General features: G+C 41.4%; 1 protein-coding gene across 1 annotated transcript in view; it reads left to right on the forward strand.

Annotated features, from left to right (window-relative positions):
• The window catches only part of UVRAG (UV radiation resistance associated), a gene marked incomplete at its 5' end in the record, with an annotated part of 28727 nt that overhangs the window by 11414 nt on the left and 3852 nt on the right, over positions 1-13461 (forward strand). The window contains one exon of the mRNA XM_009079622.1: positions 6638-6729. Coding sequence (XP_009077870.1) covers positions 6638-6729 — 92 coding nt within the window. The remainder of the gene's footprint in view (positions 1-6637; positions 6730-13461) is intronic.

Consider the following 13461-nt stretch of genomic DNA (forward strand, 5'->3'; position numbering starts at 1 on the left):
TGGACAACGGCTGGATAGACAGGACAAGGGAGAATGGCTTCCCACTGCCGGAGGATAGGGCTAGATAGGATATTGGGAAGAAATTATTCCCTGTGAGGGTGGTGAGGCACTGGCACAGGTTTCCCAGAGCAGTGTCTGCCCCATCCCTGAAAGTCTTCCAGGCCAGGTTGGACAGGGCTTGGAGCAGCCTGGTCTAGTGGAAGATGTCCCTGCCCATGGCAGGGATGATGAAACTAAATGATCTTTAAGGTCTCTTCCAACCCAAACCATTCTGGGATCCTATGATAAGAGGAAAGTAACTTACCAGTAGCAGCCTCTACTGTATAAATGCAGTCATAGTTAGACTAGTCATGCTTTAAAAGAAGCAGTGTGATTGTAAGTACCTTTGAAGGTACAGCCTAAAATGCAATTGTTATCTCCTGGTACTCCTTTGATTGCTGTTCATTTGCCTCGTTTGTTATTGCTAAATCAAAATTGGGGTGGAAGTCCTTTAGGATTGTTTTAATGAAGGCTTTAAGCACTCTGGGTCAGCCTGAGGAACTGCAAAGTGTGTGCCCAGTGGATTAATGAAGGACATGAGGCTTCAAGGATGTTGATGTCACTTGTTTTATTTGTTAGTTAAGTGGTCTTAAAAGAATCACAAAGTAAACATCTGCTTTTCAGGAAGGGATTCTGGGAGAGGGAGGCAGGTGTTGGCATGTGAAGATAAAAGTCATAATTCCCGTGAAAATAACTGTTGTATTTGAGTGATTCCTCTTGCTTGGCTGAGGGCTGTCACTCTTGTGATAGTGCTCTATTTACTCCTCCTGAAATCAAGATTGAGGACTTACACTGTGATTATAATTCTGCTTCCCAAAGAAGGTTAAATAATAAGGAAGTAATAATAAATTTGGTTATATTTACCCCCAAGATGTGGTAGATGTTTGCTGACTGTCTTTAATATGAAAAATCAAAATGAATTTTAAATATTTGGATTTGAGATAGATATCTGAAGAGCTGATTGATACCACAATGTATTTCACTGTGTTGCAGATTAAGGGTTTTGCAGTAAACCCAGGTAGGTGTTCAGAGCTAGAACAACCAACCAGCTTCAACAAAACAAAGCCAAGCACCACGTGAAGACTTCAATAACCTCCAATTTTATAATTTCCCCCACAAGGTATAAACACACACAACAGTCTAGCTAGCAGCAGGCATTATTTCACTGATCCCCCTAGGTTGTTTATATAGCAACAGGCATTAGAACAACACTTTCTGTTTTCATTATTGCAGTGCTTAGTCATCTGTACTCCAGCCAGTGCTCTTTCATACTCTGCAAAGCCATCCAGGATCTTGGAAAACAATTAACTATGTCATTTTATTCAAACTTGCATTTTATATTTCTACCCCAGAGTTTGACATCCTCTGAAAACCTCATGTAAATGCTTGGCCTGTAACCAGCTCTGCAAAATGTGATTGAAGGAACACTCTTGATTCTATTTTTGTTGCTTTTTGCATTTGTGGAGCAGATGTTCTTTGGAAATTCTTGGTGCCATCAAGAGAAACTCCTCATTTAGCTGAAACTAATTCAAAATTGCTCTTAACTGCCTTAGCAGTGCATGAGCATAGCATGGTAGTGGATTGGATCCACCTCTTGTGTGGGTACAGATGGTGCTACAACATCAAGGACTAGTTGCCTGCAGCAGAGACTAAGTGGAGTGTAAAAATATGGCAGATTTCAGTGTAGACTGGACTATTATGCATAGCATGTACTGAAGTGGTTGGTGTTTTGCACTTTAATAATGTATTCTGAGCTGTTAGACTGCTTCCACATGTCTTACAACAAGATGAATATGGCTGGGGAAACAATATGGGAAATGATGAACAGATGAGTTCAGAATTAGAGTAGTTCTGCACTCCCCCAAATAAATATTCCAGTCCAGGTACTCTGTGGTTTCTGGCTGGAAGTAAATGTATGTGCTTGTGTCCCATTAGTCATTAAATACATGAATTAGGGTAGGAAATGGGCTGTTCTTTGCGTGTAAATGCAGGATATCATGATTTGTCTTAAGAGGCAGACCCAGAGTGGCCAAACCCCTAATTTTGATTCTGGGTGCAGTCTGCTATTTACCCAGAAATAGAAAGATAACTAAATGGTTTCTTTTTAAACCAACTTACATGCAAAGCTTTAGCAGTTTAAGTACGGCTTATGAACTTTATAGCAGAGTAACTGAACTCTTTATATTTTAGTTAACAGTGAGGTATCTGTACTTGTAGATGTGATGAAGTTTTATTGTGGGATTCTTACCTTTAGGAAGGCACTAAGCTTCTCTTTGGGCTGATGTGGTTTTAATTAAAACAGTCCAGTTTAATTAAAACATCCAGTTCAGTTAGAACAGTTAACAAAATAAATCCTTGGAAGATCCTTGGATGGCAGTAGTGGTTTAGAGATGCTCAGAGTGAAGCTGGTTGACTGCTGAGGACAGACACCTTCCAGTAGAAGTTCAGACCATTGCTCAGAAGAAAGTACAAGTAGAAAGTGGTCAACTGAATATTACTTCTTCTCCTCCTGAAGAGTCTAATTATGTCTAGCTTGTTCTGAGTTAACTTTGTCATGCCTCACCTACAGCTACTACTGGGGTTGTCTTAGTCTTAGTCTTTGGTGGAAGTTAAGTGTTTAAACATTTTATTAAAAAGCCAGTACAAGTTTAAAGGAGAAATTTCCCTTTTACACTGTTTTAAATGTAGCTTATTTGAACATTTGTGGGTTTCTGTGAAGTCTAGTAGAAAATCCTCACTTGTATGACAGGTTGGTCTTCAGCAGAGATGCAGTTGGCCTTAAAATAAATGTATTATTACTTCAGATTCTTTTATAGAGGTTCTTCTGTCTTGAACTGTTCATAAAATATGATGTGTCTCATCTCCTATGTCTTGTTTCTGTGGAGTAAGTGCTGCTAGTAACTAATATGAGAGCAGTGCTGAGGAAAACAAAGCAGGAGATAAGTATTAGTAAGAAAATCACAACTAATGGTTTACTGCTGCAGCGTCATTAATGATTCAGTCACAGTCCCATTTAGAATACGTGGCCATCTATGTGAATGCAAGTCTTGGACACATCTTTGCAGCAGTGAAAAAGGCCACATTTTCTTTGGGCTGTAGTATCTTGAAGGAGTATTCTAATCTTTAAATCAAATGCTGCTCTTGCAAATTATATTTGGTTCCATTAGAAACTTGGTGTGGAGATGGTTGATGTATAACAGCAACACTTGCAATTTGAACTTGGTTTCTTAGGAGGGTCAAGACAGCACAGACACCTCTGCCTGCTTTGTTTTTCTGCCCTCATAACTTTCATGAGCAAAGCAGCTGTCTGCTTCCTACATGTTTCTCTTCTTAAAATTGATTTTGATGTTAGAGGTACTTGAATGAATCCTACTGTAACAGGTCACAGGGGATCAGAGAATGGTTTAGGTTGGAAGGGACCTTCCACTAGACCAGATTGCTCCAAGCCCCATCCACCCTGGTCTTGCACCCTACCAGGGATGGGGCAGCCACAGCTGCTCTGGGACACCTGTGCCAGTGCCTCACCACCCTCACAGCCAAGAATTCCTTCTCACTATACCATCTGACCCTGCCCTCTGGCAGTGGGAACCCATTCCCTCTTGTCCTGTCCCTCCAGGCCCTTGTCCCAAGTCCCTCTCCAGCTCTCTTGGAGCTCTTTTAGGCACTGAGAGGGACTCTGAGGTTTCCCTGGTGCTTTCTCTTCTCCAGACTGAACACCTCCAGCTCTCCCAGCCTGTGTCCATAGCAGAGGGGCTCTAGCCTTTGGAGCATCTCTGTGGTCTCTTCTGGACTCACTCCTTATCACTGTTTGGTGCCTGATTATTTCTTGGCCGAAGTGCAGTAACTCGCCCTGGGCGTGTGGGGTTGCCTGTTAAAAAGTTAAACTTGAGGAAAGGTGTATGAGAAATGCTTTAGAGTTTGGAGGTGAAAACAGTCTTTACTAATCATTCTTTTCCCACATTGTCAGAGGTTAAGAGTGGGAGGAAGAAAAGTTTTGATCTTTTAAGTAAAAAAAGGATCTGTTTTTTCCTCTTCCTGTGCTCCTGTTTGGGTGGTGTTACACATGCAGTGAGCTGTATCCCTCAGCAGAAGTAGAGACTTCTGTTTCAGGCTGTGTGTGGCTACTGTAAACTACTGTGAAGTAGGAGTTAACCTTTGCTGCATTCATGGAGAGGTAATATAGAACCACACTAAAACCCTAATGCTTCAACTGATCTTTGTCTGTATTTTCTACCCCTAGAAGGCAGATGAGTTTTTCAGCAGGTTCTAAATGTATCAGCAGCACACACCAGGCAGTACTGCTTGGTTTTTAAGTTACTAAAAAGTCAAAATAGAATGCAGTCTATTCATTAAATCATATTTTTCTGGAGTTTTCACAGAACTTACATCCTAACTTAATATGCATCTCTGCTATTAGCAATATGAAAGTGTGTTTTAGTGTAAACAGGGGGTTTGGTCATGTTTTGATATGTCTCCCATGCATTCCTAGGATCTTGGCTGCTGGAAAGAGAGATCCCTTAATCCCATTCTTTTCATGCTCTGAACCCTTAGAATTTAAGGGTGACTATAAAAATGGGTATTCTATGAACTTTTTTATTGCAGGAGGAACAACAAATGTCAAGTTTTAAATTTTGGTGGAGTTTTTTTCCTTCTTTTTTTCCTTTTGCCCCAGGCTAGTTCTTTGGTTAACCAAATCCACTATAATCCCATCAGGAGAATGTGGTGATGGTTTAGTAATTTATATTGGATGGTTGTCTTAATCCAGGCTCTATCTTTGTAACAGAAAATATGAATCCAAACCCACCATATGCCTTGGCTGCATCCATATGGAAATAATAACTGTAATAAATGCTCTCCTGTTGTACAATGCAGTACTGAGGGAGATTTTCTTCCAAAGGGATTTCTTTTCTTCCTAAAACTCAGATGAGCATAAAAATCCTTCCCAATTTCAAGTCTGTTTCTGTGAAAAACTGATTGTTTGGGAAGTCAGAATTCTTTGGAACTTAGAGGATGTTTGCCTTCACCTTGCTGTCAGGAATTATGGAAACAGGAGTGTGATTCTAAAAGGAATTTTAGCTTTGAGTGGGAAAGTTCCATGTTTCAGCAAGTAGCTCTGTCAGCATTGAATTTGTGCAGTTACTGTGGCCAACTGTGACTTCTGGAGGGTGTTAACATCTGCTTATTAATTTGATAGTGCTTCATTCCAACAGCCTTAAACATACTGGAATTTAGGGATTATTTTCCGTCATATTTTAACCACACAAGGAATAAATTTCTCTGCTAAGTCTCCCTGAAGCTTTGAGATCCAAACTCAAAAGATTTTTCCCTTGCGTGTGGTGTTTTATTCAGAGGTATTTTTAATTTGGGCACTTGTTAAATGTAGTTCTTAACTCCCAGCAGTGACTATTATGTCATGTGGACATTGTTTGATAATCTGAGGCAAAAGGTTGGTTGTAGGGAGTAAATACTTAGGTTAGAGTCAATGTCTGAAACCTTTCCCTTAGTGGCATTTGAATTGAATGCTGGGATTAATCATGAGAGTAATAGCAGCACTTTAAATGTTGATATAAACTGTATAAGCAGCACAGATTTCAATCAGTTGTGTGACAATATGTATTTTTCTTAGTTGATGTTAATTCCACTCCTGATTCCAACACACAGAGACACTCAGACTGACAAGTGACCCTTGCACACAAATGTTAAGAATTGGTGAATATAGAACAATTGTGGTGAAATTTGGTCTTTTTCCATACTGGCTGTGTTTTTATTGAGCTGTGAGGCTGCTTTCCTGTTACTGATAGAAAGTGGATAAAGAGGTTTAACAGATTGTTTTGTCCCTGTTCTTGGGTGGGTTTTGCTAATATGAATATTAAATGGAACATTTCCTTGAGGGGAACAGATCTCTTGGAACTGCTTGAGTATCCTAATAAATTAATTGACCATGTTATGTTCTTTGGGATTTGGAAAGCTGTGCTAATTTGAAGCTGTCCTGAACTGCAAAAGTAGAGGGGATTTAGGATCGAATATACCCAGAGTGACATTAAGACACAAACGAGGTCAGATGTTGGTAGCCAAAACTATAACTCACTTTATTAGCATCAGAGAGACCGAAAAGGGGGATAGAAGGAAAAGGGGAAATATGCAGAGAAGATTATAAAAAGCAAGGGATAGTCACCACCAAGGATCCAGTAGCATCTCATTGATCCGTCTACTTTCCTGGGGGTTGAGCTCTCACATCTGGGGGGGTGTTGGCTTGCCACTCAAATGCTTATGGGTCTGTTCCCCTTTATGGCTTCATTGCAGCAGTTTGCAGACCAGGGGAATGGCATTTTCCCCACTTAGACCTTGATATTCAGCCCTTATCAGGGTCCTTTGCAGCAGTGAACTGGCAATGTTTGGGCTGGACTGCTCACATGAGGCAGCTGTTGTGTCTGCTCCGTATGCCTGTCCCAGGACAGCCCATTCTCCAGCTCTGCAAGGCCTGAGAATCATCATGCTGGTGACCACATCTGGGTACACTGCACTTGGGTACATTGGTGAGATGAAACAGTTCATTTTTTTGCAGTTTCTCACAGAGGGTTGTTTTCTTCTCTTGTAGCTTAGATATCAGCATGGGCTGAGTACTCCAGATCTAAGGCAAACTCTTCCTAACCTGAAAAACTTCATGGAGCTTGGGCTAATGGTTAGATGGTAAGTATTCCCTTTTTATGGCATTAAAAGGAAAGAGGTGAATGGCAAAAAAAAAAAGTGGAGGTAAGGATTTGTCACAAATAAACAGCTTTGCTTTGAGCTAAGTTTGACTTGAGTTTCAGTTGAGCATGTTTGTCAAGACTGTGCCTTTCCCAAAATACAGACCAGGTAGATGTCCATAATATTCTATTGTTTTCCTGTGCTCTTATAAGATCTTCTGCATGTTGGGCCAGGAACTCTCCTCAGAGGTTGATGAAGCAGGGGAAACGTTTTGGAAAAACAATGTTCTGCACTACAGAGAGGTGAATTAATCATTGTCTTCAGACAGTGCACTTATGCAGTACCTTGCCTTAAGCAATTATTGTGTCCTTTCTCATCTTATCAGGGAATGGGTTTGTTTTCCTGCCCTCTGAACTCTCATGAGCAAAGCAGATGTCTCCTCCCTGTGTTCTTCTCTTTTTTAAATTGATTTTGATATTAAAAGGTACTTGTATGAATCCTACTGTAACAGGTCATGGGATCAGAGAGTGATTTGGATTGGGAGGGACCTTAAAGATCATCTCATTCCACCCCCCTGCCATGGGCAGGGACACCTTCCCCTACTCCATGTTGCTCCAAGCCCCATCCAACCTGGCCGCAAATGTTTCCAGGAATGGGGCAGCCACAGCTGCTCTGGGAATTCCGTCCAAGCCCCTCACTACCCTCACAGGGAAGAATTCCTTCCCAATGTCTCATCTAACCCTACCATCAGGCAGTGGGAAGCCATTCCTCCTTGTCCTTTCCCTCCAGTCCCTTGTCCAAAGTCCCTCTGCAGCTCTCTTGGAGCCACTTTAGGCACTGGAAGGGGCTGTAACTTTTTCCCAGAGCCTTCTCTGAACACCCCCAACTCCAACTTGGCAGTTGGAGTCTTGGCAAAGGAAAACTAATATAGGAGTAGAAAAAGCTTCCTCTTTGAGCAGTACTGTGAGAAGTTTTGCCTGATGGAATTTCACCTCAGCCAAGAAAACACTGGAAGTAAACAAACCCTGAGAAAAGGAAGCTCAGCCTGTTGTGCAGTTGGATTCTGTCAGGAATTTCAGAAACAGATGAAATGATTCTCCTGCTTTTCTTATCCTCTAGAAAGATGTATGAAAAAATAGCTTTTTTCCATTGGGAAAATATCCCTGTGAGATTTTATGCTCTGAAAGTCCTCAGGTACTGTGTGCTTTCCCAAGCAAATCTGAAAATGAAGGCCCAAAATACCTAAATTGTGACTTGTATAGGACTTCTGTCTTCTCCTCAGTAGAGTGGGAGAGGTGCAGGTCATGAATGTCTCCTTCAGTCTTGAATAGAGGTGGGATGACTCTGGAACATGTGAAACGGGAATCATTTTCCCAGCATGGCTATCTGCTCTTCCCTTCTGTTATGTGCTGGCTCTGAATTGATCTGGAAGCTTTAGCTATGCCTTAGAGGTTTTGCCACCACACAACCCCTTGTTGTATTCCATAGGTGATACACAGCCATTAGCAAGACAAAGCACATAAATTTTTTTTTGCCTGGATAATATTTCCAAACATGGAGAAACGTTAACCAGAGTTCTCTGGGAGTATCATATTCCCTCCTTCCCCCATCATGGGTGTCTAGGCTTCATTTCCTTCTCACCTCCAAAACTTGGATGAATAGTTGTTCATTTTTAACTTCTCATCTTTTAAAGCTAATGATTCCAAACAATTCCTCTTAGTGCTTCCTAATAATATACATGGAAATGAGGCTTTGCAGGGAGTGTAACTCCAGGGAAAATCTGGCTAGACGTCCATAATTGGGCGGACATACAGGTGCCCACTGTCCTGTGGATAAGATCTGATTACCTACATTGAAACAAGCAGAAAAGCCATCAGCTGTTAAAATTAAGACTTGAAGGAATTTTGTAGCTTTCAGGACACTTTAGGTGAGTCATCCAATACCTTCTGCCACACACTGTAGTTGGCAGTGATGAGGTTTCCCTATCTACAGATGAACTGCCTTTGCTTGGTCTTGTTGCTGGTGTTCAGTTTCCTCTCTGAGAAATGCAGGTGGGTTTTACTGAATTAAGTTCTATCAAATTACAATCACATTGGTAAAAAGCAATACTTACACTGTACTTGGTTTTTCTTTGAATAGAACTGGTTTTATGTCCTAGCCCATGCACTGAGCTCATTTTTGCTTTTGACTAGAGACATCTGCATTTCCCTGCAGGCTGGAATGGAGTTGAATTTCTTAGATATTGAGGGTAACTGAAATACAGTTATTTCACAGAATTACAAAATCATTTAGGTTGGAAAAGATCTCTGAGACTCATCAAGGCCAACCTGTGACCCATCACCACCTCCTCAACTAGACCATGGCACTAAGTGCCATGTTCAGTCATTCCTTGAACTCCTCCAAGGATGGTGACCACTACCTCCCTGGGAAGTTCCTTCCAATGCCTGACATCCCTTTGCATGGAAAAATTCCTCCTGATGTCCAAGCTGACCCTCCCCTGGCACAGCTTGAGGCTATTTCTTCTTGTCCTATTACTCCTTACCTGGGAGCAGAGCCCAACCCCCACCTGGGTATACCTCCTGTCAGGGAGTTGTAAAGAGTAAGAAGGTCCCCCCTGAGGCTTCTTTTCTCCAGGCTGAGCCCCCCCAGCTCCCTCGACCACTCCTCATCAGACTTGTGCTCCAGGCCTAACCTTTCTCTGAACATCAGTTTAGATTTAAGTACAAAATAATTTCTTTACCTCTTCAGATTAAAAACAAACCAACAAAATAATCTGTAGTTTTTGTACAAGAGTTATATATAGATATATAGTATAGTATATACTTCATATATCTATCAGAGCCAATTTGGCTTTAAAGTCTTTGTCTCAGCTTTCCATGAGCTCCTCTGTTCTGCGTGGAGCTCTGGCTCTATGGAAGGTCTGTAGAGTTCAGTGCCTGTGCATCAAGGTTTGATGGTTGGATCCCTCTGTCTGGTAAGATCTGTGTTGTTTTGTTTTCTCAGACATGACTCTTAAATGATTAATCTCTGTTTTCATATCCCAACACGTGGGATTTATTGCACTAGATTTGCAGGTCTACAAGCTCTGCTTCCCACTTCACATCTCTCCTGGCACCTCTGTCCTGCTGTTTGCTTTTCTTACACTTTCCCCCTACTGCAAAATATTATTTGTGCTGTATGTAGACAAAATCAAGACAGATCTGTTGGTTCCCTCACACACTGTTATGGAAACTATAGAGCTGCAAAAACTTCCCTGATAGCAAATCTGGCTGTTGATTCTTAAGGTGAAAGACCACAAGCCAAAGCTGTTGATTTAGACTGTCTCAGTTGTGGTTCCCTGAATCTTTTCTGTTCCCTTTTGGGAACAATTCTCTCTGTTTCCAGTTTTTCAATCCTGCTGTTTCACTGCCTCCCAGAAAAGCAGCTCAGTTTGCAGATGACCTTTTGCTAATGCAAAAGGGCCTGTGAAGTTTTTCTCTTAACTTCTTTTTCTTGTGAGCAGGCAGTTTATTCCAGCTTGTGGGACCAAATGATGGAAAGATTTGGGTTGGAAGGGCCCTTAAAGGTCATCTTCCACCCCCCTGCCATGGGCAGGGACACCTTCCACTAGACCAGGTTGCTCCAAGCCCCATCCAACCTGGCCTTGAACACTTCAGGGATGGGGCAGCCACAGCTTCTCTGGACAGCCTGTGCCACTGCCTCACCACCCTCACAGGGAAGAATTTCTTCCTAATAGCTAATTTAAATCTCCTCTCTCTTAGCTTAAAACCATTCCCTTGTCCTGTCACACTCTGCCTGGTTAAAAAGTTTCTCTCCCTCTTTTTAAGCTCCTTTCAAATCTCTCCTTCCATGTAGCCTGTACATTTTGAACATAGTTTCATTCCTTTTTGTATGTTCAGATTTACTTTTCACAAGTTCATGGTTGCGTTTAATCCAGAGAATCTCATTTTCTCTTCAACTCTACTTTTGTTTCACTCTGTATAACTGTTGAGACTGTGGTATTATGAGGTGGTTGTGGTTAGGAGGCATTTGTGGTTATTAACAGCGAGTAAAGAACACACTGCAAGCTTGAGTAGTTCAGTGAAGAGATTTTTTCCTAGTGAATAGACAAGAGACTTATCTAATGTTGGCAAGCACAAGATACTCTTTTAGAAGGGCTTGTCTGTAGCTTGGGAGATGCCCTTTGGAGCTGCATTTTTAAAGCCTTTCCTCAAAAGTCCTTGTGTGCCAAGGCTTAAATTTGTGGTCTGTGATTCATATACTGCTAGAATCAAGAGGAGCTCAAAACCTTAGAGTTAAAAAAACTCTGGTAGCTTAATTTATGAAGATTTTGGGGTTTTTAAAGCATATCTCAGAATTTCTTAGCTGCCAAAAGATGCAATTTCACCTTAACTTCATCCTGGCAGCCTCCCTGTCACTGTTGTATGTTGTTTAACCAGGAATCTCTAAGAAGGTGAGAAACTATTATTGCTTTTTAGCACAGTTGACATGATACTGGCTCTGAGCTGCTCTTGGAGCTTCAAATATTTCAGATGGCTATAAACCAACTTAAACACCTTCATTTAGCATTCTTGCTGCCATGAGGTCATAGTTTGCAACAAAAAAGATCAAATAGTGTTTAAATTGTTGTTTTTTTTTTTTTAAAGTATTCTCATACCAAAGAGCTGTGGCTGTGGATTTTGGCTTTAGGCCAAGCAATCAAGATGGAGTATTTTGACCAGCTGTGATCCAGTAATGTTCCTCAGAGGAAACATTTTGTGGGGAGGAAAAGATACCTATTTGAGCCTGTGAATTGTGTTCTGTCCCTCCTAGTGCTTTACAGTTTCTCTGAGCCTCTTGTAGGCAGATTAAATAAGCACAAGTGAATCTGACTGAAGAAACTTTGGATCAAAACTGCAAATAGCCAAAATTTATTTTCTAAGAAACTAACTTCAGAAATGTTTGTGTCCTACCTCAATCACTTTGTCTCTTCTGTTTACATCATGGAGTCTTGTCTTGTGCATTGGCTCTGTCAGAATGCCCAAATGGACTATTTATTAACTAGTGAAAACTAATGTTTTTGGGGAGAAAATAGCTACTTTGGAATTTCGCTGCCAAGAAAACTTAGAGCTGAAGTTAGGCTGTTACAAGTTGGCTTTTAAGACTTGGATTCAGTTGAAACACTGAGATTGGTGATGATGTAATCCTCTTATCTATAATGTCAAATAAACCTGAGACTTCCCTTTATTTTTTAATTTAGAAATCTTTCTTTCTGAGAGGAACTGTGAGTACCACTATAACCAGTTCCAGTCTCATCCACCCTGATGACTAAAAGTCATTAGAACCTGATGACAATTTATCAAATCGGTTTTTATACTCCACTAGTCACAGGCTGTGCTTTCTGGACAGGCATCCACACCTGGTTGCTGTCTCTGGAAGCTGGAGCAACTCAGCCCTAGTATTTCAGGTTAAGGCTGTACCTTAGAGCAAAGGGCTGTGCTCCTGCAAGCCAAATCCTTCCTATTGGGGACAGTACCTGACAGTCTCTAGAGTTTCTGGGCAGTTGGATGATTGTTTTCTAGCATGAATTGCTTTTTTTCATTTATTTTTTAAATTAATTCCATGAGCTCTGAAGCTCTTAGGATAAGGGGGAATGACTTTAAACTGACAGTAGGTTTTGATTACATGTTAAGAAGGAATTCATGGCTGTGAGGGTGGTGAGTCACTGGCATAGGTTGTCCAGAGTAGCTGTGGCTGCCCTGTCCCTGGAAACATTCAAGACCAGGTTGTACAGGGCTTGGAGCAACCTGGTCTGGTGGAAGATGTCCCTGTCCATGGCAAGGGGTGGGACAGAATGATCTTGAAGGTCCTTTCCAACCCAAATCACTCCATGATTCTATGATAAAGCATCTCTTTGCCTTGAAGCAATGCCATGATTTCTGGTAACAGCACGGCCTTTTCCTCAAGGAAGACACAAATGGAATAGAGACCCTCCAGCAGCTGTTTGTTTTCATGGAGGTTAATAGCAACCTTGTATTTCTGAGCTCTGTGCCTCTGTAAACATTACTTTTGAATTAAAAACCTCAATTTGACTTCTCGTTCTCACCTGGAGGGAGATGATGGTGCAAGAGAAGACTCCTTGAGTACATGGTTACCCACTGTACCTAGAGCCATTTTGGGCTTGTTTTACTTTCCTGCAAGACTATGGCTATTGTTCTACTTCAAAGTCCGTGGAGAGCTATTCATCTCCTCATGTTTGCCTTCTAGACGCTTGTTTCTCAGACCAAGCTAGTTGCCAGGTTGCCCCTGTGGTCAAGGAGAGGCATCCAGAGAGGATTGACTTATCCCCTTGATCACAACTGGCTCTCAATCAGGTATTCCCCACCCTCCTCCTCTCATTTTCCATCTCCAGTCCTTGTGCAAGGGGCCTAAGCAATGAATGGCTCATCTTCAAAGTTCTTCATTCATGTTTGCTTTAATCTAAATGCCTTAGATAACTTTGGATAAGCAGATAAATCATTGTATTGGTTTAATTCCCATTCTCAGATTTGGACTGTTATCCCTGTCTTTATTCCTGACTGGAGCCATGCCCATCCTATTCATATGGCAGTTTCAGAAATCTGCCTGCACATTCCTCCAGCAGCTTAAAACCTGGTTTTACACTCTTTAGGTCCATTTCATTGCATGGAGTTTAAGCAATTTTTGTTTTAATCCATTAGTTCGAACTCTTGCAAAATAAATGAGGATCATTCC

Source organism: Acanthisitta chloris, unplaced genomic scaffold (assembly GCF_000695815.1).
Source record: "Acanthisitta chloris isolate BGI_N310 unplaced genomic scaffold, ASM69581v1 scaffold1928, whole genome shotgun sequence".
NCBI lineage: Eukaryota > Metazoa > Chordata > Aves > Passeriformes > Acanthisittidae > Acanthisitta > Acanthisitta chloris.